The 27,889-nt window shown below is 44.3% G+C and overlaps 1 protein-coding gene across 3 annotated transcripts in view; it reads left to right on the top strand.

Moving 5' to 3' along the window:
* ADAMTSL1 (ADAMTS like 1) overlaps positions 1–27,889 on the top strand; it is a 486,607-nt gene that overhangs the window by 361,375 nt on the left and 97,343 nt on the right. For all 3 annotated transcript variants that reach the window (XM_082204524.1, XM_082204522.1, XM_082204523.1), the window contains 4 exons: positions 294–498; positions 1,960–2,107; positions 6,136–6,220; positions 23,936–24,237. In XM_082204524.1, coding sequence (XP_082060650.1) covers positions 294–498; positions 1,960–2,107; positions 6,136–6,220; positions 23,936–24,237 — 740 coding nt within the window. The remainder of the gene's footprint in view (positions 1–293; positions 499–1,959; positions 2,108–6,135; positions 6,221–23,935; positions 24,238–27,889) is intronic.

Here is a 27,889-nt window from a genome sequence, read left to right as displayed (position 1 = left end):
AGGTGGGTGACCCCTGCCAAGGCATACTGAACCCACAGATTTCTTCCGTTCATGTCGTGCTGCGAATTCTTTCACCAGCTAAATAATTTTGTCCTTCTTAGGCAGTCATGGGTGAAATACTGACTGATGTAATTGTTCCAGCAACCGACATGGTTGTGCTTTGCTGCTGCTGCTGCTGCTGCTGCTGCTGCTGCTGCTACTGCTGCTAGAGAAATGCCAATATATCATAAGATGCATACAGTGAGAAAGCTCGGATGCTCAGCCTTTTCCCTGACTGGAATCTTGTTTTGCAGGTGGGAAAGCACCCCGTGGACCGCCTGCTCTTCTTCTTGCGGCGGAGGCATTCAGAGCCGCACAATCTCGTGTGTGGAAGAGGACATCCAGGGGCTTGTCAGCTCTGTGGAAGAATGGAAGTGCATGTACACTCCCAAGATGCCCATTGTCCAGCCTTGCAACATCTTCGATTGCCCCAAGTGGTTGGCTCAGGAGTGGTCTCCGGTAACCGTTTTCTTAAAATACGTATATATTACAGTCATACCTTGTGTTGCGTTTGCTTCAGGTTGAGCGTTTTCAGGTTGCGTCCTGCGGTGACCCGGAAGTACCAGAAAGGGTTACTTCCGGGTTTCGCTGCATGCGCAGACGCTCAAAATGACGTCATGCGCATGAGCAGAAGCGGCGAATCGCGACCTGTGCACGAGCAGACGCGGGTTGCGTTCTGCTCAGGTTGCGAACGGATTCTATCGGATTCCTTGGAACTATCCAAGGAGGGATAGTTTTAAAATCGGGGTGAAAGTTTAGGATAATATACATAGTGAAATGTATTCAGGCTGCAAATATAAGATCCTAGTGTGTTTCCTACAAGTAACCCAACAAAATCACCATGGGAGAACATTCATAAAGAATATCCTTCACTACATGTGGGTTTAAAATATTAATTTAGAAAGTAGTTGAAGGAGCAGAGCCTACTGTATGTAGTTCACCATTCACCATTCCAAAAAAGCTTGACATCGCACTGATTACCACATAACATTAAGTGCTTTGCCTTTGTACTAAGCCAAAGTGACTACAAATGAAAGTGATGATGTGTTAGTAAGCACAACAACTTGTGGCTGCAAGCCAAATAGCCGGTACTGAGATAGCGAGAGAGAGAGAGAGAGAGAGAGAGAGAGAGAGAGAGAGAGAGAGAAAGAAAGAAAGAAAGAAAGAAAGAAAGAAAGAAAGGAGACGACCTATCTACCAAATAATTATGAACAATCCAAACCACCATATTCTCTTCTTCCTTCCTCTTAACTCAGATGCCAGTCACACACCAAGCACACGTTGGGAACTATAAACCAGTGCTTGTGGCCAGTGGTGTAGCATGGGTTGCCAGTGTCCAAGGCCATGAGGTGCAGGGTGGGAGGGAGAGAAATGGACAGAGTATGCATGCACATTCAACTGCCTAATGGTGTCCACATCACCCAGCAGATCATAGCCGTAGAGATAAGAAAAGAAGTCATTCCATTGTCTGGAGAGGTCACTTGCTGGTTTGCATGGAGAAGCTGTTTTCAATGGAGCCCAGAAACGGAAGCGCACAGCTGTATTGAGGCAGCACTGGGTGCTGAATTTTTGCACCCCTAACAATTTTGTGCCCAGGGCAATCACCTCTGTGGGCCCCCCATGCAACGCCACCATTAACGGCTAATTGGGATTAAGCAGCATGCTAGCACATTCTGCCCTGTTGCTCTTGCCCAGGTATGAGCAGAAGAAATAAGCTGTATGTACATGGTTTGTTGTTATGCATAAACCAGAGTTGTGGTTTGCTTCTTCCTAACAAACCATGATCAGAAAGCCAGGATGGGTGGATGGTGGTGTTCTGGTTCAGATTGCTAATTGTCCATATGGGCAAGCAGGGTTAGAAAAGGAAGGCAGAGTCTGGCTATTCAGGAATATACTTTTTCCATTGTTTTTTCCTTTCAGTGCACAGTGACATGTGGCCAAGGCCTAAGATACCGGGTGGTTCTGTGCATTGATCACAGAGGGATGCATACCGGTGGCTGCACTGCTAAAACAAAGCCTCACATCAAAGAAGAATGCATCGTCCCCACTCCTTGCTACAAGCCCAAAGGTAAAACACAGGGCAGAAGAATCCTTGCCTGCTTTTTTCTCTCTCTCCCTCTAAATACATGTACTCCCTGCCACCCCAGTAGCAGGAAATTTCCACCAATAAGTCAGATGTCTGAGAGGTGATGCCTTAGGTTTAATTTCAGCCAATATAGTGATAGGAGAGCTGCAGGGGGGGGTTCACATCTGGCAACCAATGCACCCCTTGGGTTTCAGATAATACATGTATAAAAGGTAAGGTAAAGTTAAGGACCCCTGGACAGTTACATCCAGTGAAAGGCAACTAGGGGGTTGCGGTGCTCATCTCGCTTTCAGGCCAAGGGAGCCGGCGTTTGTCCACAGACAGCTTTTTAGGTGACTAAACCGCTTCTGGCGCAATGGAACACCATGGTGGAAACCAGAGCGCACGGAAATGCCGTTTACCTTCCCGCTGCAGTTGTACCTATTTATCTACTCGCACTGGTAGCTTTTGAACTGCTAGGTTGGCAGGAGCTGGGACAGAGCAACAGGCGCTCACCCTGTTGCGGGGGTTTGAACCGCCGACCTTCTGATTGGCAAGCCCAAGAGGCTCAGTGGTTTAGACCACAGTCCCACCCATGTCCCAGTACATGGGTAAAGGTAGGTCCATTAGGTCCAGTCGTGACCGACTCTGGGGTTGCGGCGCTCATCTCGCTTTATTGGCTGAGGGAGCCGGCGTATAGCTTCCGAGTCATGTGGCCAGCATGACTAAGCAGCTTCTGGAGAACCAGAGCAGCGCACAGAAACACCGTTTACCTTCCCGCTGGAGCGGTACCTATTTATCTACTTGCACTTTGATGTTCTTTCGAACTGCTAGGTTGGCAGGAGCAGGGGCCGAGCAACGGGAGCTCACCCCGTCGCGGGGATTCGAACCGCTGACCTTCTGATTGGCAAGTCCTAGGCTCTGTGGTTTAACCCAGACCACAAATCTGTGGTTAAAAAGCCCAGGACACAAATTTTCACAGCCCTCTAGCAGCTATAGTGGCTTATTTACCAGAAGCAGTATTCTAGCATTAACACTGAAAGTGTGTATATTCTGTTCTGACTGCACTTAGCTTCCTAGAGCAACATCAGGGTCTGAGATGATACCGTATCATGTCATCTCCAAACAAGTTGCAAACGCCATGATAATTGTATTGTGTCAGACCAAAGTTAAGATCAGCTCAACAGCTTGCAAAGTCAGCAAGTTTGCTTTGTTTTATTTATTGTAACATTGTTATTGTGTTTTTACACCCTGCTTCTGGGATTGGCTGCCTCAGATGCTAAAGTCGAATCATAGAGTTGGAAAGGACAGCAGAATGCCTTGGGCTGGCCTTGAGGATTTGTAAACAGAATGTGACTTAATATGTCTCTTCCCCTCTAACCCACCAAGGCATATACACATCATATTTTACAGGCATCACGCAGGCATCTGTACAGGAAAGCACCATCTTGGGGGGGGGGGGTTGTTTTTGTTTTACAAGGCTGTACAGTTTTTTAAAAGAGTGAAAGAAAAGCAGTAAGGCATGACTTTCCATTACCATAAAAATAAGTATACGGTGTATAAACAGAAATATCTCTTTACATATTAGAGTTAATGAACATGGTAAAATACAGATTAAGCTAAGAGCTGCATTTCCACATATATAACATCAAGTGGTACCACTAAATATATCTGAGTAGAAATCTGGCAAGTAATGGTCGGGGAGGAATCAGGGCATAATAACTTCATTATCCTCTTCCTCTTGTCCTCATGCCCATAAATCTACTCCAGGAAAATTCATCACAGGAGATGTGAAATAGGATTACAGGTTATAGTCACTGTGTGTTGCCAGAACTGCAATGGATAGTTCAGTCAATGTGAAAGACTGTATGAAAAATGTTGAATGCACAATCTATTGGGGAGGTTGTTGGGGGGGGGTTGTTGAGGTTTTTGCATCTTTATTTTAAAGCTTGTTGTGTGAAAATCGTTCAGCCTGGTTGTGCATTTTAAAACATTTTATCTACAGTTTATTACTACTTTGTCATGTTGTAGTTATGCATATTTTCATGTTGTAAGTCGCCTTGAGCATGATTTGAACTGTGGGAAGGAAGCATGGAACAAAAGTATGTATGTATGTATGTATTAATTTCCTGTTCTGCTCTGTGGCAGTCTTCTGTGCCTGGAAGAAAACTTGGGGCCCTAAGCAGCAGGGAATGCCCTTATTGAATCCTTAGGCTGGGTATATGTCCCTATATGTCCCTATCCATCATCAAAAGATTTCATCTAAATTTTGTGTCTTGCAGCATCTAAAGCTTCACCCGCCCAGTCCATACACAAGCAGAAAGGGGAGGGTTAATAGAGTTCACTCCAGATTGCATTCCCTGCATATGTTAAATTCCACTTTTGAAGTTCTCTCAACCTTCAAGAGAAGTTTTTTGGGGGGAAGTGCAATGAGCTATTGGTGGGAGGTTCAGAAAAGCCGTGTTCCATATGGACCCAGGGCTCTTAATTCTAGGATTAAACACAAAACAGATTGGGCTTACTCAGAAACAACTGCATGTGTCGAATTGCCAGAATTGGAGACTCTAATCAGAGCAATGTTGCTCATAAGTAGCAACTATCTACAGCTGCTGTTTTTCTAGCTAGTTTGAATATGATAACTGTAAACTGTTGTTCAAGTGGTTTTGAAAGGAAAAAAGGGCCCATATAGGGTTGTTTCTGGGTCATGAATTTCAGGGAGTCATGTAGGCGGAACACATATTTCCAGCAGCCTGCTGTAGTCAGAGAGCATGGGAGCAGCGCTGTAGCATCCAGTGATCTCCGCAGAGATCAGTAAGTCCCTGAGGATGGTTTTCTGTTCCTTCAGGGTGAAGTCACCCATTTGTCATGGGCTCAGGACCTCAGGTCTAGCCTTGAAGGGCCATTGCAAGTCTGGTTTGCTCCAGTTTACTCTAGCCAAATCCAGATTTATGTTCCCAAGGGAGTGTATTTTGGCTCCTAAAGTGAGTATTTTATTAGATACTTCTAATGTATATTTTTGGTACTGATTTTGGAGGGGAAGGGAGAGGTCAGGATATGGAGCAGCGCTGTTTTGTATCAAAAATGACAGGGAAAGTATTCAGCTCATTCTTCGAATTCACATATTGATGAACTGATAAGCTCAAACTGGAAAGGGCATCACTGAACTATTTTTGCATTTGCCTGTTTCTTCAACTATCACTCATCACATCTGGATTTTCTTGAATGTCATAATAAACCATCAGAGTGGAGTTTAGTATATATTTTGTTTTTCAGGTTATTAAAGTGAGGGTGCAATGAGTATAACTACACACACATCTTTGACTAAGCAATGCAGGAATCTTCAAGTCTGTTAACGTGAACTTGGGGCTATAAGGCACATTAAAAGGAACAGGGGGAAATGTGTGTACCTGTGTATTTTCACTTCCTGCCACTGCTTATAAGTGAAAACAAAACCTCATGTCTCCCACAAGGGGAGATCCATGACTTCTGCGTCATGAAGCCCACACATCCCTCTGGCAGAAATGTGCAGGGCACACACACAGAGAGAGAGCTATTGCAGACGTAATACTAAACCAATGTTTAGTGTAATGAAACTGAGCTTCAGACTCCAGCTCATTGGTCTCCTCCAATACGTCTGCAAGGAGGAGTTTGGAAACTTCAGCTTGCGTTTTAGATCAGCCGCATCTTAACCATAGTTCAGATTAACCAGAGTTTAGGATTTGGATGACACACTAAACCAGGGTGGCTATCCTGTGACTCTCCAGATGTTGTTCACCTCCTGTCACATACCTATTGACCATGCTGTCTGGGAATGATAGGAGCTGCAGTTTTGCACTGTTTGCAAATGAGGCCGCAGAGACTTACTGCACCCTGTCCCCAGAGACAGAATGTGCTCTCCACAAACACTGTGGTCATAGTGACTAGTATGAAATAAATGCAGCACACACAAAATCGGTGGATTGATTTACAAAAAAAAATGTGCATGATATTACAGCGGCATAATTCCTATTTACCTGTAATTATTCCCACAGAAAAACTTCCTGTTGAAGCTAAATTGCCATGGTACAAGCAAGCCCAGGAATTGGAAGAAGGAGCAATAGTATCAGAAGAACCAACGTGAGTATGGTTTTCTGAAACTGGGATGAGGTCAGGAGTTGATCAGTGCTTTGAAACTGTATTTTACTTTAAGACTATGTGTGGTGCATTTTGTTACATTCCGGAATGGAGTTAAACCCCATTGAAGTTAGGATATTTTCCATACCCCATAATCCTGCCCTTAACTTGAAAGTCTTCCTGGCTGATTTGTGTCTTCTTGCAAGGAGTTAAACCACAATTAACATGATGTAGCTCTAACAACCGAGTAAGTTGATTCACAGAGGGCTTATTTTTATGACCCTCTAAGCTTGTAGCAGCTGAGGTTTTTAATCAAGTTGTGCTGATTTTCACTCGTAGCCGAAGTGGTTTTGTGCATGCTGATTGAGTTTATTTATTTTGGTTCGTGTAAACTGGTGAATAAGAGCTGACTCAAACTCTCCGTTGCGGAAGCAGTGCAAAACCTCTCGCATAACTGTACAGTTCAGGCTTCGCATGAGTTTGAAAGCACACACAAACATCAAAACTTGCCGCTTCCAGCCTATGCTAGCTCAGAGCCTGCCTAGATATCACATTCATCACAGAAATGCCATGTTTACAGCAGTTCATCTTGTGAACTCTGGCCATCGGATCTGAGATTTCCACACACCCTGCACTCCCAAGGTTCATGGGGTGCTTTTACCAAGTAAATTTTCATTTCAGAAAATGTTTCTCACTTAAACATTTAGAGCAGCCTTTCTCAACCTGTAGGTCCTCAGATGTTGTTGGACTACAATTCCCATCACCCCTAGCTAGCAAGGCCAGAGCTCAGGGATGATGGGAGTTGTAGTCCAACAACATCTGGCGACTGACATGTTGAGAACCACTGATTTAGAGGTTCCCACCTTGAAATATGACATTTTACTTAACATATTTTTCCGTGTTTAACACGCCCCCTATTTTAAGAAAATGGGGGGAAATGGCCCTGAGTTGTTGAGCTTTTTTGGGGGGGGGAATGCCGAAAATCACTCACCCGACTCACAAACACCAGCAATCGCCCGCCCAATTGCCACAGAAGAAGCCAATCCAAAACAGCCTTTGCCGCAGCCACCAATCACCCACCCAGTCACCAGTGATAAGCTGCTGCTCACGGCCAAAACAAATCACCCGTCTCCCCTCTGCACTATCCGTGTATAAGACGAACCCCGATTTTTTGGTATCTGAAGAAGTGTGCATGCACACGAAAGCTCATACCAAGAACTAACTTAGTTGGTCTTTAAGGTGCTACTGGAAGGAATTTTTTTATTTTGACTATGGCAGACCAACACGGCTACCTATCTGTAACCCGATTTTTAACATTCTTTTTGTATAAAAAAAACCACCCCTCATCTTATACATGGAAAAGTACAGTAATCAAACATTAAAAACTAAAGAATGTTACTGATTCACCAAGCTAAAATATTACAACTTACCCAGGGTGTGGTGGGGATTAAAGAACAAGCCCTGTAAGACTTTCTCATAAGGTTCCCTTTCATTCCTACTGTATTGAAATGGGAAGTGGTTTCTCATGGGATGCTGATAAATGCCAAAATAGATGTGAAGTACGGTATATTTTTTCATGCGAAAGGCTGGGCTGGGTGAATCGCAAGCCGGAATTAATATTGCCGGAAGAAATATCAACAACCTCAGATGTGCAGATGACACAACCTTGATGGCAGAAAGTGAGGAGGAATTAAAGAACCCTTTAATGAGGGTGAAAGAGGAGAGTGCAAAATATGGTCTGAAGCTCAACATCAAAAAAACGAAGATCATGACCACTGGTCCCATCACCTCCTGGCAAATAGAAGGGGAAGAAATGGAGGCAGTGAGAGATTTTACTTTCTTGGGCTCCATGATCACTGCAGATGGTGACAGCAGCCACGAAATTAAAAGACACCTGCTTCTTGGGAGAAAAGCAATGACAAACCTAGACAGCATCTTAAAAAGCAGAGACATCACCTTGCCGACAAAGGTCCGTATAGTAGTTCAAGCTATGGTTTTCCCAGTAGTGATGTATGGAAGTAAGAGCTGGACCATAAAGAAAGCTGATCGCCGAAGAATTGATGCTTTTGAATTATGGTGCTGGAAATCAGTCCTGAGAGCTCACTGGAAGGACAGATCCTGAAGCTGAGGCTCCAAGACTTTGGGCACCTCATGAGAAGAGAAGACTCCCAGGAGAAGGGGACGACAGAGGACGAGATGGTTGGACAGTGTTCTCGAAGCTACCAGCATGAGTTTGATCATACTGGGGGAGGCAGTGGAAGACAGGAGTGCCTGGCGTGACCTAAATGGGGTCATGAAGAGTTGGACACGACTAAACAACAACATATTTTTTCTTTGTTTAAAAGCAGCCACAGGGTTAAGAAGGGCCACCTAAGCATTTTCCTCGATGCTACTTTTTCAGTCACTATCACCTTTTCTGAAAACTGCTGCTGCTGTGAAAGGGACAAGGCCGGCCCTAATATTAGGCAGAGTAAGGCAGCTGACTCTGTTGCCACTTCTCCCTCCTGTGGCCCCTAATCTGGACAGAAGTCCCAGATGTGGCACAGGATTCTACTCCTATCATCAACATTGAAGTAAAATTCAAACATCAGCCCAGTTGGGTTCTGAACATTGAATTAGGATGGAGTGCCATCTTCTCCTTTGCCTCAGGTGGCCAAATGCAGTGGCGTAGCGTGGGGGTGCAGGGGGGGCCGGCCGCACCGGGTGCAACATCTGGGGTTAGGGCAAATCCAGGGGTTAGGGGGCGCAAATCCAGGGGTTAGGGGGCGCAAATCCACGGGTTAGGGGGCGCAAATTACTTGCCTTGCCCCGGGTGCTGACAACCCACGCTACGCCACTGGCCAAATGTCTTGAGCCGGCCCTGGGATTGGGGAAAAAATTAATGTCTTCCTCATGGTGTCATAAAAGCAGCAGGATTTGTACAAGCTGCTTCAGCTGTCCTTTAGACTCTGAACCTTTCACATTCCAAAACACCTTTAGCTGAAACATATCTAGCCTTCCTGGAGACAATTTTTGGTTTTGATTGATGTTAGAGCCATATTTTCATCTCATAAAATTTGTCTTTGAGATAGTAAAGCTGCCATGCTGGCATGGCTGACCTGAAATCGCGCAGATTTTAATTGAAGCCATGGGGAAACAGTGAGGAAATGTACAATATTATACTCAAGATCATAGTTATGTTTATATTTATATGTATCGTATGTAAATATATATTTGTCAGCTGTTACATGTTATGATGAAGTTATACTTCAGAGCTATTATATATTTCATATGTGCCTTTTGTTCATTTATAGCCAAGTGCCAGATACACGTTTGAATCTGTTTTTATTTATTTTAATTTGGAAGCCCAGTTTTTGGATTTCTGCAGTTTTCTGTCTACTAGTAAACCACTTTTCTAAATACATATTTAACAAACTATAATTACCCTTCAGTTGTATAATGGGAACTGGGCAGTGTTGGGGGGGTGTCAAACAGGGATCACGTTGCTTACACTGGAAAGGGATGATTTGAATCATAGCCCATATTTCTGCTGCCGAGCACTAAAAAAATAAGCTAGGAGAAGCCACAACTCCAGAAGAAGTCATGATCATGGACTTATTGACAAAAGTCTGGATCTGAATGTTGAGAATTAATGTTGGCGTTGCTTCGTGAGGGGGGGAAACCTCCCCAAATGCTTGGTGTTGAATAGTTATTGCATTCTTTTAAAAATGACAGCACAACAGATTTCTGAATAGTGGTACAAATGGATTTTTGTAAGGATTCTGGGATAAGGTACAGCAGAAAATATGGAATATAATTATAAAGTATTTTGGACAAATGGTAAAGACCATGATTGAAGGAATTATATACAGCCTTGGACGGGGGTGGGGGGGGAATGAAAGGAATCCCAAGAACTTAAGCAGAGATTTTATTTGTACTTATCAGCACCTTTTTATTCAGCAGATCTGTTTGCTTTACAGAGTTGTTTCCCCAGCTGTAAAATGGAGAAACAGCTCTGTAAAATAACATCACAATGTTTGGGTGGATTAAGGTTTCTTTGATAGAAAATGAGATATTTGTTATCTTTCATTCTTTCTTTGGTCTGTTGCGAAATACCTTCTTCACAATTACTACCCCATTGTAGGGGGTGAACTGAGGAGAGCATTTCGTCAATTTTGAGGGTGGGGCCAAAAATATTCAAAGTGGTTCCAGTTGTGTATTTATCCTAGGTAGGTTATATAGTGTGGCATGGAGCAGCAGTGGTTTTCTATTCCCTTCCACTGTCCTTGTGTGGTTGTAAGGAGCATTGGTGTACAGTGGGGGGGACCACAGGGGCAGTTGCCCCAGGTGCAAATTTATTTGGGGCACAAAACTTCAACACCCGGTGCTGCCTCAATACAGCTGTGCACTTTCATTGCTGGGCTCCATTGCTGGGCTCTATTAGTATTAGTATTAGTATTAGTATTTATTAGTATTAGTATTAGTATTAGTATTAGTATTAGTATTAGTATTAGTATTAATTTATATGCCACTCTGGGCAGCTCCCATCAAAGTAATAAAAGCACAATAAAATAGAAGGGGAAGAAATGGAGGCAGTGAGAGATTTTACTTTCTTGGGCTCCATGATCACTGCAGATGGTGACAGCAGCCACGAAATTAAAAGACACCTGATTCTTGGGAGAAAAGCAATGACAAACCTAGACAGCATCTTAAAAAGCAGAGACATCACCTTGCTGACAAAGGTCCGTATATTAGTTAAAACTATGGTTTTCCCAGTAGTGATGTATGGAAATGAGAGCTGGACCATAAAGAAGGCTTTTGAATGATGGTGCTGGAGGAGACTCTTGAGAGTCCCATGGACTGCAAGAAGATCAAACCTATCCATTCTGAAGGAAATCAGCCCTGAGTGCTCACTGGAAGGACAGATCTTGAAGCTGAGACTCCAATACTTTGGCCACCTCATGAGAAGAGAAGACTCCCTGGAAAAGACCCTGATGTTGGGAAAGATGGAGGGCACAAGGAGAAGGGGACGACGGAGGACGAGATGGTTGGATAGTGTTCTCGAAGCTACCAGCATGAATTTGACCAAACTGCGGGAGGCAGTGGAAGACAGGAGTGCCTGGCGTGCTCTGGTCCATGGGGTCACAAGAAGTCGGACACGACTAAACGACTAAACAACAACAACCTCCAGTTAAGGACAGGTAACTCGAGATTTCCGCAACTGGAGGTGTCTGTTCTGCTCATGCGCGCGTCATGGTAGAGTGCTTCTGCGCATGCGTACGGCGAGGAAGAGCACTTCTGCGGATGCATGTGCATCGAAACCCAGAAAAATACTTCCAGGTTTGCCATGTGTGTATCCCGAAGGATACGTAACCAGAGGTGCACGTAAGTAGAGGTACCACTATATCAGAAACTTCCTTGAACATAGCTTCTCCATGCGAACCAGGAAGTGACCTCTCCAGGCAACAGAACAACTCCTCTTTTTCTATCTTCAACCACAATCTTCTGGGTGATGAGGACACCATTACGCAGCTGAATGTGCATGCGTATTCTGCCTGTTTCCCTCCATTCCACAAATCCCCTCCACACAGCTCTGGGCACTGACAACCCACACTATGCCACTGCGTAGGAGTACTGTAGAAGGTCTTGTTTGGTTAGCAGGGGGATCTTTCCCACAAATACAAGAAAGAGGAGAATAAGAAACTGCCACTCAGCACACTTTATTCATCTAGCTGAGATAAACTAGTCGCTTTCCATCTGCCTGAACTAGATAGGATATCCTCCTCTATCATAAAACAAATTTCAGAGGGCTAAATTCTATGACCCACCTATGACCCACCCTGCAGTTGTGAAAACAGCCCTTTTTGACAAGCCGAAACACAAACCTACAGTCTGCTAACCTTCCAAAGGCAACAAAATCTTATGAGAATGATCAGTAATATGATCTCTATGGAGAACAGCCAATTACTATTAGAAATGAGACAGATGACTCGTATTAAATTTTCTCTATAGGGCTGTGTACTGCAAGGATCCTCTAACTTAGCTCTACTTTAAGTAAAGATTAAAGAATGCCTCCTAACAACATTTCTTAGACCCTTTGGCTGCAATCATCTGTGCAGTTACTAGTGAAAACAGTGTCACTTGCTTCTGAGTAAACATATAAGATTGCTCTGTTAATGCCGGTACATTGAATAGATTGGGTGTCACAATTCAAGAAGGATGTTGACAAGCAGGAATGTGTGCAGAGGAGGGTGACCAAGATGATCAAGGGTCTGGAAACCAAGCCTGATGAGGAATGGTTGAAGGAGCTGAGTGTGATGGTCTGGGACTCGGACTCGGAACCAGAGGAGTCTCAGTCTGCACTGGATCCTTTGCCTCAGGCGTCATCTGAACCAAGTCTGGGGCCTGATCCTGAAGAGTCCCAGCCTGCACAGGTTCCCCTGCAACAAACACCAGCTGGGCCGAGTCAGGGGCCTGAGCCTGCCCTGGCTCCAGATGCAGGGATTACCTCATTGCCTTCAGCTGGGCCATCACTTACAGCTGCTCCTCTACCAGTTGGGTCAGGGGAGGCTGATGCGGCCCCTGGGTCTAGTAACCCACCGACGTCTCCCGAGCTGCAGAGACTAAGGTCTGAGAGAAGGAAAGACCTGAGCACTCGCAGAAGCAGTGCTCGCCTTTGGGCGAAACATGGAGGTGAGTCACTGGGGATCAGGACCAGCCGCTACCCCAACAAGGTTGCGGGAGCAACATTGCTGTATGCCAGACCCTGCCTGAGATCCTGTAACTGTCCTAGCCTGGTATCCTGCCTTGGACCTGTTGGACTGACTTCTAGTGGAAACTTCGGATTCTGGACTGGACCAGGACCGCGTTTCATGGGTTACCCCCGGGGCCAGCACACTGAGTATCCTTAGCGTGGAAAAGGGGAGACTGAGAGCAGAGATGCTAGCCATCTGCAAATATCTAAAGAGCTGTCAAATGGAAGATGGAGGAAGCTTGTTTTCTCCTGCTCTGGAGGGCAGGACTTGAACCAATGACTTCATGTTACAAGGAAGGCGATCCCGACTAAACACCAGGAAGAACTTTCTGACACAAAGAGCTGTACGACAGTGGAACAGTTTCCCTTGGAATGCGGTCGACTCTCTTTCCTCGGAGGTTTCTAAGCAGAGGGTGGGTGGCCATCTGTCATGGATGCTTTAGCTGAGATTCCTGCATTGCAGGGGGTTGAAATAGATGACTTTTGGGGTCCCATCCAATTCTACAATTCTGTGAGTCTATGTCTAAAATCTCTAGCATTATATCGGGGGGAGGGCAAGGAAAATGAGGCGTCCTTGTTTTCCCTCACCCCTCCTTCAATCCCATCTCTTGAGCGGTCTGGACAGTGCACTGTTCCAGGCTGAATGGAGCTCTGAACTTGAACCATCCCACAAATGGAAATACACTGCAACATTATGTTGCAGCTCTCACTCATCAGTTTATAATCTCAACTGGGCCTGATGGACTCATACATCGTTCCATCTATAGATTTAGGCAAAATGTTGCATGCAACTGCAGTTGCTAAAAGCACTATCTAAACCAGTATGAAAGCTCCGTACTGTGATACCCTGTTTTCATTTTTAATTAGAGTATGGTACGATATGATACAATATGATGCGATACAATAATTTTTATTGTCATTGTCCCATACAGAACAATGAAATTGAAAATCTACATCAGACATTCAGAAACCTAGAAGCCTGCTATCCCAGCTCTCCCTGGTTAGCCCCCTAAAAACTTTGATACCCCGTAATTAAATACAATATACTCCCATAGAGACTACCTCACACTGCGTTTAAAACCCAAATCGCATTTGAATAGAAACTGTTTCTCAAGCAGCTAGTCCTAATCTTTATAACCCTGTACCTTCTTCAAGAGATCATTTCCAGGGTGTGCACTATCCTGCTCTTTTCACAACCTAAAGTTCATTCCTATGCATTAATATCTGACCTCTGTGTCATTTTTTTAAAGGAACCCAGTAATTTAAGAAGAGGTTTAAAAGCACCATTCTATTCAACAGAGCTGTCGACAACACAGCTGTTTCTTCAGCTGTAAAATGGGAGTGATAATATATTTTGCAGTGTTGTGAATTGCCTGAGGCAATGCCTTATGATTCTAGATTGGAAAGTGTGTTCACTTAAACCTCAGCCAGGTCCTTTTAATCCTCCAGTGACCATAGCCATATAATAAACACGCAGGAAAGAGAGACCCCATTGATGGCATTATATACGGCCCTCTAGGTAGGAACTGTGTTCCTTGGAATGCTACCTTCAAAAGCAAGTGTAAGAAATGTAGATGTAAATTACCATATTTTTCGCTCTATAACACGCACCCGACCATAACACGTACATAGTTTTTAGAGGAGGAAAACAAGAAAAAAAAATTCTAAACAAAACAGTGGATGTATGATTTTTGTGGTTCAGACATGTGATCTGACGGTGAGTTTGGGGTAGCCCAATGCAAAAATCCTGTGGATCCATGCTTTGTAACCACGTTTTTGCACCACTGCGGCCCCAGGCAACAGTGGGTGCGTGATTTTTTGGGTGCAAGCTGTAGCCATGGACATGCTATGTGATCTGATGGTGAATTTGGGGTGAGCCAGTGCAAAAATCCTGAGGATCCATGTGGATCCGTGCTTTGTAACCACGTTTTAAGTGGAGGGAAGGAAAAGCACTCAAGGGACAAGGAACACACTTGGGGTGGGTGGAGAAGGATGCTGTTAATAATGCAGAAGAGGGGTATAAGAGGAGAAGGCTCCTCTCCTCTCCCGCTTTGCTCCTTTAAAGGCTCTGCTTCTCTCCCTCTTCCCCGGCTCGCTGAATAAAACAGCTCCGGACTTGTGTAAGCAGCTCCTCTCCCCTCCCGCTTTGCTCCTTTAAAGCAAGCAGGCTCTCTGTCCCTCTCTCCTCCCCACTCAGCGGCTCTTCTCCCGCTTTGCTGTTTCAAAGCGAGTCATGGAGGAGGGAAGGAAGGGGAACCATGGATCCTCTGCTCACGACTGCAGCAGATTCCCCCACCATCCGTAGGCATTCGCTCCATAACACGCACAGACATTTCCCCTTACTTTCTAGGAGGAAAAAAGTGAGTGTTATGGTGCAAAAAATACGGTATAAAAGTAGCTGAAAACAATAAATCCACCTGTGAGTAAAACATAGTTATAAACTCCTTATATCCTGTTCCTTGCCATTTTATCACATTGATGTTTGGGAAAGTATAGTCTGTCAAAGAGACCGTTCAGAACTTGGCTAGTCTCATCCTTCCCTTCTTCATGGAGGCCTGATTTCATAGCCCACTACACAACCTGAACACAGTCCACTACACAGTCATCGCAGCTGAAAAAGTCAGGGGCCTATTAGTTTTCATCTGACTTGTTTCGTTGGAGAGTTTGCCGAGTTGGGGGGAGTTTTTTTTTCTAAAAGATTTGCAACTCTTGAAAAACACTTTTGTATGTTAACACGATATCCAGCTTTTAACATTTTGCCATAAATAACCTGGTGTGAGCTGTAAAAATAAAATAAAAAAGCAAAAGGGGGGTGGGCAAACTGTAATATCTGGATGCCAGATGGCACTGGCTAAGTGATGGGGCTGATTCAATAAGAAACAAAAGGAAATTCCTGACATGCAACTATTTGAATAGAACCCACAGGGAACAACTTAGATGCAGAAAGGCCAGTAGTATGCAATCGCCCAGTCATAATTCCTAAATGTTAAGCCACGCTTGCTTAGAGTCAGTCTCTTAGAGGTGAGATTTTCTACCGAAAGGGCTTAAGGAACTAGACAGGTGATGTGTTTTCAGAACTTTTACCTGCATCTTAATCTGAGCGTTCATTCTACACGGAATTGCTCCAGTAAGTAGCAACATAGCAAAAACATGTATTTATATGTTTGTTTGTTTAAATTAGTATACTGCCATTCATCTGAAGATCAGTTCACAACATAGAAATACAAAATGAAAACACGGAATACATAATAAAACAGAAACAAACCAATTACACGCCTCCCACAAACACATTTAAAAGGCCCTAGAATGTTAATCAGCCAAAAGCTACGGTTATAGAGAAATGTTTTCACCTTGTGCCTAAGGATTTGAAAGAAAGGAACCAGAGTGGCTGGGGAATCCCAGTCAGAAGGGCTGAGTAAAAACATATTATTATTATTATTATTATTATTATTATTATTATTATTATTTATTATTATTATTATTATTATTATTATTATTATTATTATTATTATTATTAAATTAATTTCACAAACGGGGGCCACTGCAGAAAAGTCCCGTTCTCATGTTGCCACCCTCCAGACCTCTCATGGAGGAGCCTCAGGATCTGAATCGATTCATATTGGGGGGGGGGTCCTTGAGTTATTCCAGTCCTGAACCATTTAAGGGAGGGGTCGGCAAGGTTTACCTTGCCTGGGCCGGTCCACCCCAGCAGAGATCCCTCCATGGGCCGGATTGTGCACGCATGTAAGCACACAGGCCTGTGATTTCCGGTGCCGGCGCCTGCGCAGACGCGATTTCTGGCGCTGCGGAAGCGAGTCACCATGCTGCGCCAGTTTAGCGCAGCACACGGGGACTCTCTGAGTGGGCGGCTCTGTTTGGGGACAACTCGTGGGCCAGTTAAACGACTCCCATGGGCCTTAGGTTGCCGACCCCTGAATTAAGGTTTTATAAGCCAAAACCAGCACTTTGAATTGGGCCAGGAAATTAATTGGCAGCCAGTGCAGTTGGGCTGGGATCAGGGTAATATACTCAAACCGTCTTGCTCCGGTGAGCAGCCTCGCCGCTGAATTCTGTGCCATCTGAAGTTTCTGAGCTGTCTTCAGAGGCAGCCCAAGGTTACCAGAGCATAGACGACAGAAGTTAGGCTATCCCTGTCCAGATAGGGGCACAGCTGGGTCACCACCCAAATAGAAATTATTAGGCCTATGTCAGCCATGGCCATTATTCTCATTGGGCCTGCTGCATGTTAAAATGATTTGAGTGCAACATAATAATAAATAAATAATATTAGAACAAAAAAAAAGCACAAATTGCTTTCAGTTGGAAACACTTTCGAAACTGATTTTTGAGTGCTGCGAAGAATGCGAGCTTTGCTTCAATCGAGAAATGTTGAATGTTGCGAGGAGCCAGTATGCTGGTTTTCAAGAGTGTGGTTTGGAAAGCCCTGGGTCATTTAACTTCTGTTGTGTATTGAGCAGCTCACTTGCTTTTTGCTTGCCGAGGTCCCCAAGCCACCCCAAATAACTCACACGTAATTTTTGTTTAAGGTTTTTGGCATGATTATTGGCCACAACGTTATTTAAATACACAAATGTGAGTGGTTGTTTAGGCACTGGTTACGACTATCTGTCCCCGTCCAGGGACAGAACTGACTTCCGGATTCCAGCGAAAGCCAATAAGGGAAAACAATATTGGGGAGAAAATGGAGCCAGACACCCAGACCCTCACCTTTCCCTGCATGCTTCCGGGGGCTTGCGCGGCCCAAGCCCTACGCCAGGGATTTGGACGAAAGCATGGCAAGCCCCTGGATTCCTTTAACGGAATTCCCTTGCAGCAGCAGCATTGGAAGGGTAGGCACTTACCCCTGCACTAACCAATTTGAACCAATGCCTAACCGCAAACCTTACAAGTTGTGACAATTTGTTATGCAATAGGCAAAAACCAAATGGCACCAGCCAACCAGCCAAATGGACAAAATTCCTACCAGGCCCCTGCCCCAACAGCAGGCGACCCCATGACAGGCATAGCAAGGTCAAAGCAGGAACACCCCCCCCCCAGTTTAGGGAGGGTGGGTGAGTGATCTGGTGCATGCAGCAAAAGAGGACACCCAAAGCTGCGTGTCCAGTATTTAAAACCTTTGACCCCGCCCCCAAAATGGCAACATCGAAATCTCCCCAGAAACTCAATTCCCCAATCACTGCCTTTGGCCATCCAAACAGATCTGCCCAGCAACAGTGGGGTGGCCTCTTGGACCCCACCACCACACATGCTCTCTGTTAGAGAGAACACACTTAAGCAGTATCTCTCAAACCCAGTTCTTCTTCTTCTCCCTCCTCCTCCTCAACTCAGACATGGGCGACCAGGGTTCAAATTCCCACTCAGCCATGAAGATCCCTGGGTAACCTCAGGCCTGTCCCTAGTTGTGGTGAGGTTACAATGGAGAGGAGAGCTATGAAGACCACCTTGACTTCCTTGGAGGAAAGGCGTGATATGGATGTAATGAATAAGATAACTTTTTTAAAAAAATATGGTTCCGACTTCTTTTGTAGGGTTTTGACAAGCATTGGCTCCCAGTACTTTTCCGAGCACAATTCAAAGTGTTGATGCTGACCTTTAAAGCCCTAAACGGCCCCGTCCTGTATACCTGAAGGAGCGTCTCCACCCCCATTGTTCAGCCCGGACACTGAGGTCCAGCACCAAGGGCCTTCTGGCAGTTCCCTCGGTGCAAGAAGTGAGGTTACAGGGAACCAGGCAGAGGGCCTTCTCAGTGGTGGCGCCCACCCTGTGGAATACCCTCCCTTCAGATGTGAAGGAAATAAGCAGCTATCCTATCTTTAAAAGACATCTGAAGGCAGCCCTGTTCAGGGAAGTTTTTAATATTTAATTCTGTACTGTTTTTAACACTTGATTAGGAGCCACCCAGAGTGGCTGGGGAAACTCAGCCAGATGGGCGGGGTATAAATAAATTATTATTATTATTATTATTATTATTATTATTATTATTATTATTATTATTATTATTGCAACTCAGGATAACACTCCATGCATCTAATGAAGTAGACTGCAATCGACAAAACTTTATCCCATAGTAAACTTGTTGGTCTTCAAGGATGCTCCATGACTTTTTGCTGTGCAAAGGCTCGCATGACTGCCTCTCTGGAAATGGTTACAAGGAGATGATGTATCCTGAAGCCTTTTGAACATTCCATATTTAGATGAAAGAGGAGATGAAAATTGGTTGTTAGAGGTGCCCTGGAGGATCTGAGGCTGTCAGCGAGGATGTTAGTTATGTATATATTACTTTTGATATTATCTACGAATACTTTTTTCCCTTTAGTTTTTGCACTGCTTTCTGTCGGCCAAAATATCTCTTTGGAGGTGTATTTCCTATGGTTGCAGTCCACTGCGTTTTGAAACAGTTGAGAAAATTCCCTCTCAGCTGCCAGGGCATTGGATCAACTTGTGCGATTTCTTCCCTTTGTCTTTCTCCATTTCTCTTGCCACTGCTCTCTCAAAGCTTTGACTACAAACCACCCCACTTCGCTCTAGAGGATTTTAACGATAAATGAATGTGATTGTTCCATGCCAAAACAAAATGTGGACATTCTCACTGCTAATATCTGTTTAAAATAGTAGGGCCCCGTTACATTGTTGTTTTTATAAACGAGGCGATCTTTATCTCAGGAGCAATATTCCTTAACCGCAAATGTTGAATTTGAAGCATGTTCATTTTTATAAGTTAAAAGAACTCAGACCTTCCTGCCTGAAAGAAGAAGAGTTTGTCAAACGATTGCACAGAGCTTCACATCAAACAGGGGTGTGATTTGGCATTTTATTTTGCAACTTGAGAATTTAATTTTTAATTTTTAATTTAAATTTTAATTAGGGACATTGCTTATTTGTTTGCTTTTGAAAAAAAGGATTTGTGAACTTATTTGCTAGGCATGTTTATTTTTGCATTAGCCATGGTCTGGAGATGAATGCATTGTTAACAAAACTGGGTACAGTATATCAGGCAGTTACTCCTCTAGCTGGTAACCCAAGATTACAAGGCAGTTGGGGAGCTTGTGGAAGGAGCAGAAGAAATTGCATGCCCAGGCATCATGACCCTGCAACATGCATGTGCTTGAATGACAACTCGTGACAACATCCTTTGATTCAAATCACGCCACAACTTTATTGATTGTAAGGTGTTTGCCTGGCTATCCAGTTCTGGATATAATGAATTTTTGTTGTTGGTTTCTACAGTCCAGGCTACATGCTAGCTTTATAGCTTTGTTCTTTCAAACAAACAAACAATGTGTTGATTTGAGTTTTAATGTGAAAGAATTGAGAATGTGGCAATTAATCTTTCTGCTAATTATCGCATGCACTTAAATCCAGGGTACCGTTCCAAGTTTCTGTTGGGAAAGCCAAAATGGTTTGGGTGGGAGTGCCCATTTCATAGCAATAAATAGCTAATGGTTTGGGTTAACTGGGCATAAGTCATGTAGATCAGGTCTACCAGAGTTGTTCTACCAGTGTTATTCTACCGAAGCATCAGGAGAAGCAATACTGTGGGTTTGAATGCTTCCCACTCACCGCTCCTCAAAAGCTTCCTGCACATAAGATCATAATTGCCTTGCAAATATGTTTCCAAATGCCTCAGGAAGTTCACAAGCAGGGCGTGAATGTGACTGTCGTCCCAAATGTATCCAGCAGCAAAAATGTCATCATCATCATCACGTTTAATTTGTATGCCATATTTCTGTCTTACAATACCCAAGGTGTTTTACAAGCTGAAGAAACAAAGAATGTACACCTTATAACAATCTAATGCAATACAAAAATGTGATAATAAAACATAGCTTTAAAATCAGGAGCCTACATCAAATACAGTAACATTCGACAGTCATTAGTATAGAATAATAATATCAGCATATAAAAAATCAAACAGAAATCCATTCTTAACAATTACAATAAATACCGTATTTTTTGCTCTAGAAGACTCACTTTTTCCCTCCTAAAAAGTAAGAGGAAATGTGTGTGCATCTTATGGAGTGAATGCAGGCTGCGCAGCTATCACAGAAGCCAGAACAGCAAGAGGGATTGCTGCTTTCACTGCGCAGTGATCCCTCTTGCTGTTCTGGCTTCTGAGATTCAGAATATTTTTTTTCTTGTTTTCCTCCTTCAAAAACTAGGTGCATCTTGTGGTCTGGTGCGTCTTATAGAGCGAAAAATACGGTAATTTCTAAACTTCAATCAGTAAAACAACGGCAAACCACAGAGCATAAAATAATACAATACAAAATGAGAAGTTGGGACTGGAGGGTGGAGCAAGGCAGGTGGAAGAAGACCTTGCCTGGTGAAGTCTCTCCCCTCACTCTGCATGCAAGTTGGACCTGAAACAAAATGTCGCAATCCAGAAGAAACACTTTCCAAATTTCAAGCCACCCCATTCCATCCCCTTTCCCCCCACCTGTTTTACATTTCTGTTCCTAAAAGTCAGCATTCTGTGACTATTCAGTAGGCTTGGTCCTCACTGGGTTCTTTCTTCACCTTAAAGACTCTCCTCCCTGGAAGAGAGGGGAGTGGTTGTGGGCGGGAGACCAAGCTCCGCCCCTGGTAGGGGGCATTAGCCCCCTCCCCTCCTACCTGGCTGGCGCCCACGCCCACCGGAGGTGGCCAACCAGGTGCCTCCGGGGGCGTGTGTAGCAGCTTAATGCTGTGGTGCCAGCTCCGCCTCCTCCTCATTCGTCGTCGTCCCTCAGCGAGTCACCCACCCTCCACTCCCATTTAGCTCAGGGTATAGGTTTTTGGCCTTGCTATGGACCTTAGGTTGGTCGCCCTGGTTGGCTGGGGGGCCTGGTAGAAATTTTTCCATTTGGCATTAGGCCTTTTGGTTTTTTCGCCTACCTCGTAGCAATCGTCACAACTTTTGTGGTATTGGTGGGTAGGTTAGGCATTGGATTCATGTGTTGTGCTGTGTCAAGGGCTAAGTGTGGCCATCGCCTATGCTATCTACCGTGGGTTATTCCGTTAAAGGAATCTGGCGGTCGTGTATTCGGTCCGATGCCTGCTTGGCGGGAGGCCATGGCACGACCCTCGGTGACATCAGGGGGTGAGCCTATAGTTGGATGAGCATCAACAGGCTCCACCTACTGTTGAATAAACCCACCACCTATAGTCATCCAATGCCTAAGCCAATACCTTTTCACTGCTGTAATCAATAAAGTTGTGGCCTTTTCTTGCCCATTAACCTTATATCACGTGTCCTTGTGTATTTATTTCACATAGCGGGGTCGGGCCCTCGATCCACAAGTAGTTTTCCTTTTTTAAAAAAAAGTACTTCTGCAAATGGAGTTCCCCCCCCTCCAAGTCTACTGATAATAATTGCATTGTTACAATTATTGTAATAATTATTTGTGGGTGGTGCCGTTGTAGTTGCATAATCAATGGCACTCATAAACTGAATATCAGAAATATATAGGATTATTAGCTCAATGTATGGAACTGCCATTAGATCCAGTTACTATTTCAGTGCTAAGTTCCGTTCTGAGCTAATTCACTGAGATTCAAATAATCAAGACCATGCTAAGCACAGTGATCCTGATTATATTAATTCACAGGATATTAATTCTGTTATTGCTCTAACCCTGTGCAAGTAGTGTTTTGATTTACCGCAACTCTGACTAGTCAAGTGTCGCTCGTTCCAAATAGATGAATAAGCTTGGGATATATCTCTTACAGTTTTGTACTACAGAGTAACTCATAAGCATATATTAAGAATTTATTTCACAGCAAAGTAGCACTATCACCAAACTCAGAAATATGGTTGTTATTAGTAAATGTTGACTTTCTAATGGCAACCTTGTATGTTTTATTGCTCTCAGCTCCACAGGTTCTCTTTATGCCTTTGAAGCAAGTTATTACATAGCATAAAACTACCCTACTAGGCTCATAACTCAAAATGCAAAGTATCTGTTTAGGAAGCAGGAAAAAATATAACTTCCTGATGTTATTTCCTGCTTTTCAGTTATGAATTACTGTGCACAGTGAAATGATTAATAATGAGTAGATTATAGTTTATGCAGCAATTTTCATTCCCTAGAAGAGTTTCCTTACAGGCTATACATTTCTCTTTTCTGCTGTTGCTCCAAGCATGTGGTTTATGCACATCTCCATTATTTCATTTAACAGGGTGTGCTGCATGAACTTAACATGCTTTTTTTAATAGTAGAGCCATTTTGCCCTGCATTAATTTGCGGTCATGTTTTTGGTAAGAGGAATCTGTGGAATTATAAAATTATGAAGCTAGACTTTCCTTAAAGTCATCTGGCCCATTTTCTTCGCACTGCGAAGGGACCATCTTTCTTTACTTAAATTGAATCCACTCACAGGATGCTCACACTAAAAAAAGGGGGGTGCAGTTTTCACCGATTCCCCTTTAGCCTGCATGCAGCCTCCTCAAACCTGCCTTCTTCAACAGGAGCTTCCATTGGACCTGAGTCCCTTCCATGAATGGAAGGAGCCCTTTGAACTTCTCAAATAATATTGGTTTCAAGTTACAGTTTTGGCATCTCTGGCAGAGAGGCCCAGACACCTTAGAGTAGGCATAGGCAAACTCGGCCCTCCAGATGTTTTGGGACTACAATTCCCATCATCCCTGACCACCAGTCCTGTTAGCTAGGGATGATGGGAGTTGTAGTCCCAAAACATCTGGAGGGCTGAGTTTGCCTGTGCCTGCCTTAGAGCAAAAGTTTTCAGTCTTTTTGAGTCCACAGCTCCCTTGAAGTGTGGGGAGAGACTTCGTCTGGCAAGGCCTCCTTCCACCTGCCTTGCCCCACCCTCTAGTCTCTGCTTCTTAATTTGTATTGCATTATTTTATGTACTTTGTCTTGCCTGGAGAACTACTGCCTTGCAATCCACCTGGCCACCATTCAAAGTGCCCTGACTGAAAACCACTGTTTTAGGGAGATGATTCCTATGTTTGTTTTTCCTTGTAGGTTTATTCCAGAGACCTGGTCTGCCTGCAGCGTGACCTGTGGGGTCGGAATCCAAGTCCGCTTAGTGAAGTGCCAAGTTCTGCTCTCCTTCTCTCAATCTGTGGCTGATTTACCCATTGATGAATGTGAAGGGCCCAAACCAGCCTCCGAACGAGCTTGTTATGGCGGCCCTTGCAATGGGGAGACCAGCGAGTATAGTCCTGAAGAGGCCGATGTGTTTTATGGCGGCTCGCAGGATTTTGACGAACTCCATGACTGGGAGTATGAAGGCTTCACAGAGTGCTCTGAGTCTTGTGCAGGAGGTGAGTTGCATTTTTTTTCAACTTGTTTGTTTTGCTTGTTTTAAATATTGCCTACCCACAGGCAAAAAATGGATGGGTATTAAGTCATGACTACCTTAAGTGCCTTGGGATGCGGGTGGCACTGTGGTCTAAACCACAGAACCTAGGGCTTGCCAATCAGAAGGTCGGCGGTTCAAATCCCCGCGACAGAGTGAGCTCCCATTGTTCGGTCCCTGCTCCTGCCAACCTAGCAGTTCAAAAGCACATCAAGTGCAAGTAGATAAATAGATACCGCTCTGGTGGGAAGGTAAACAGTGTTTCCATGTGCTGCTCTGGTTCGCCAGAAGTGGCTTAGTCATGCTGGCCACCGGCTCCCTCAGCCAATAAAGTGGGATGAGCACAGCAACCCCAAAGTCGTCCGCAACTGGACCTAACGGTCAGGGGTCCCTTACGTGCCTCATTGATTATAATCAGACTTAATTTGAACTAACTGCATCCACACTGTCATCCGACTCACATTTTGATCTTATTGTGTACTGATTAATCCTTCCCTCTGCCCAAGAACTATTCTCATTGTTCTACAGCGGTGCCTTGCAAAAACACAACCTTACCCACTAAATTAGTTCTTATCAGATGTGTGGAAAATCTGAAGAGGGGTTTTTGTCCAACCGAGCTTTTCAATTCAGCGGATTAGAGCCGATTTTCACAAGGCACACAGCTGGCTAATGGGAAATGTGGATAAATGTGGCATATAAAGCGACTCCGTCTATCCATCAATAACCGATGAAATGAGCACCTTCTGCACATTTTGGGTACTGTGTGGATGGTCCCACCAGCTCGACTGTGGCAGCCGAAATGTGAGAATCAGACCTTGGTCTTCTGTTTTCTCTGTTTGAAATGGAAGAGTGGCTCTGTGAGGGAACTATCGAAATAAAGTCCAGATGTAATACCATTTTGGATCTAGAAGGTATCAGAATTCACAGCTGGGGTCTTTCATATGACTAATGCAGTAGTCTGGTTGTTTACATTTCCTGCTGACCACTTACATTTAGGCCAGGGAAGCGTATTTTTAAAGAGCAAGATTAAGTCAGGAAGCATCAGGTGTCATTAGCTCTGCATTGCCTGACTTCTGCTTTGTAAGCAGAGACATGTGGATCCCAAGCGTTGGGCTGTTGCATATGTATTTCTTTACTGAGTCTACTGGAGACTCAGCTGGTTTTGATAGCTTTTACTAGCAAATGACATTAGCTTGGATCTCGGTGCAGGGTAAACGAGAGAGAGAGAAAACATATGGCAAAAATAACCAGCGAAAAGATTGCCTGGAGCTAGTAAGTTTGGCACTTAGGTTAAAAGTTAAGGAGGGTCACCATTTATGCATATTATGAGAATTGTTTAATGTACATGGTGTCTAATCCATTTGGGTCTACTCAGTCATTTTCTGCTAATTGCTTATGAAAATCACGTCCATTAGAAACGTCCCGTTCCTAAAATTCCTTAGCTCCTCTGAAGCTGGGGGTTTTCCACACAGGAATTGTAACAAATGGCTTGCATTTCATGGGTTCTGAGTACCGTATTTATTCCTCTATAAGACTTACTTTTTCCCTCCTAAAAAGTAGGGGGAAATGTGTGTGCATCTTATGGAGCGAATGCAGGCTGCGCAGCTATCCCAGAAGCCAGAACAGCAAGAGGGATCTCTGCTTTCGCTGCGCAGCAATCCCTCTTGCTGTTCTGGCTTCTGAGATTCAGAATATTTTTTTTCTTGTTCTCCTCCTCCAAAAACTAGGTGCGTCTTATGGTCTGGTGTGCGTCTTATAGAACGAAAAATGCAGTAACTTGTGCATGATAGAAAAAGAACATTTTTATCACGAAGTGAAGAATGTTTCATAATTATTCATTCCTTCCTTTGGTTATCCCACTTCCTGTACCCTATCAGAACAAAACATCGCTTTCCCTTACTACCTCATTCTCAGGTAAATATAGGGAAGTAGGTTTAAAAATGGCACAGAAAGCATTTATCTCTGCAGCATCGCTCAAATCTGACACATACACAGTTTACATAGGGTTGCCATATTTCAAAAAGTAAAAATCCAGACACAAACCTTGTTGAGCCTTTGCGGGGGGCAAAGTTCTTGAGCCATCCCCTCCCCCAAAAGTTGTTGCACCAAAAACTAGACTTTCAACCTGGGTTGCCATGTGTCTGGGTTTTCCTGGACATTTCAGCTATTTCCTCCCAGACACTGTTTCCGAAGGCCGTATTCCGGCTGGGTCTGGGAAATTCTGGACGTATGGCAACCCTAATTTACAGAGCTGTGAAAGCAGGTCAACATGCTTTCTTGAATCCAGAAGAAGCCCCAGGTGTAGTCTTTCGCGCCAAACCCAGGTCAAAACTCAAAGTGGAATGAGTACAGGCATGGAATGAGTGCATGCCTAGAGATGGAGAATCATCATTTTTTATCTCCAGGTAGCTGGAGAATCATCATTTTTTATTTGTATGCCACCTTTCCATGGAAGTGAGAGCTGAACCATAAAGAAGGCTGATCGCAGAAGAATGGTTTTGAATTATTGTGCTGGAGGAGACTCTTGAGACTGCAAGAAGATCAAACCTATCCATTCTGAAGGAAATCAGCCCTGAGTGCTCACTGGAAGGACAGATCCTGAAGTTGAGGCTCCAATACTTTGGCCACCTCATGAGAAGAGAAGACTCCCTGGAACAGACCCTGATGTTGGGAAAGATCGAGGGCACAAGGAGAAGGGGACGACAGAGGTCGAGATGGTTGGACAGTGTTCTTAAAGCTACCAGCATGAGTTTGACCAAACTGCGGGAGGCAGTGGAAGACAGGAGTGCCTGGTGTGCTCTGGTCCATGGGGTCATGAAGAGTTGGACACAACTAAATGACTAAACAACAACAACATGCCACCTTTCAACAGTTTAAAAAACAATGCTCAAGGCGGCTTACAGCATAACAAGATTTACATCATTCCAAAAGTCATAAACAATAAATAAACCACATCAAAAAAATACACAACCAAATGGGAAACAATTTCCACATAAATCTAAATTTAAAACTAAGAATACAGCATTAATATCACAGTTTAAAATCACATAGGTAAAAAATAACAGCAATTTAAACAAAAAGCACTAAACTAAACTAAACTAAACTAAACGGAGCCCTCTCTGTCCAGCAGCAGCGGTGGCAGCAGTCCTTTATAGAGCCCATCAGGCCCCACCCTGGGCCAGGTGGTGAGTGGCAGGATCGGGGCCCTCAGGTGCTGAGCGGGGCGTCCTCCTGGGTCTCTCACAGTCAATTTTGCACCAGAGGTTATGAGGGCTGGAAGCTCCATTCCCATTTAGGAAAGAGGCTCCACCATGATCTCCTTGGCACCCACTGCCACCTGCTGAGCCACGCATTGATTCCTGGACTGTCCGTGGGCCGGATCCAGAAGGTAATTGGGCTGAATCCAGCCCCCGGGCCTTAGTTTGCCGACCCATGGTTTAGGGCTTCAAAGTGTTTGTCAGGAGTGCGTGCAGGAGCCAGGCCCTGTGACCAACAGGTCTTTGCAGGACTGGGGCCTTCCTAAGTTTGTTCTGAAGAGGCAAGGTGCGGCCGCACAGGTGAGGCCGATTGGTAACTCACAGCACCTGGTGGCAAGAGCCGGGAAGGGATATAAGGTC

This window comes from Podarcis vaucheri (genome assembly GCF_965113315.1).
Source record: "Podarcis vaucheri genome assembly, chromosome: 17".
Lineage (NCBI taxonomy): Eukaryota > Metazoa > Chordata > Lepidosauria > Squamata > Lacertidae > Podarcis > Podarcis vaucheri.
This window is presented reverse-complemented; position numbering and strand designations above follow the sequence as displayed.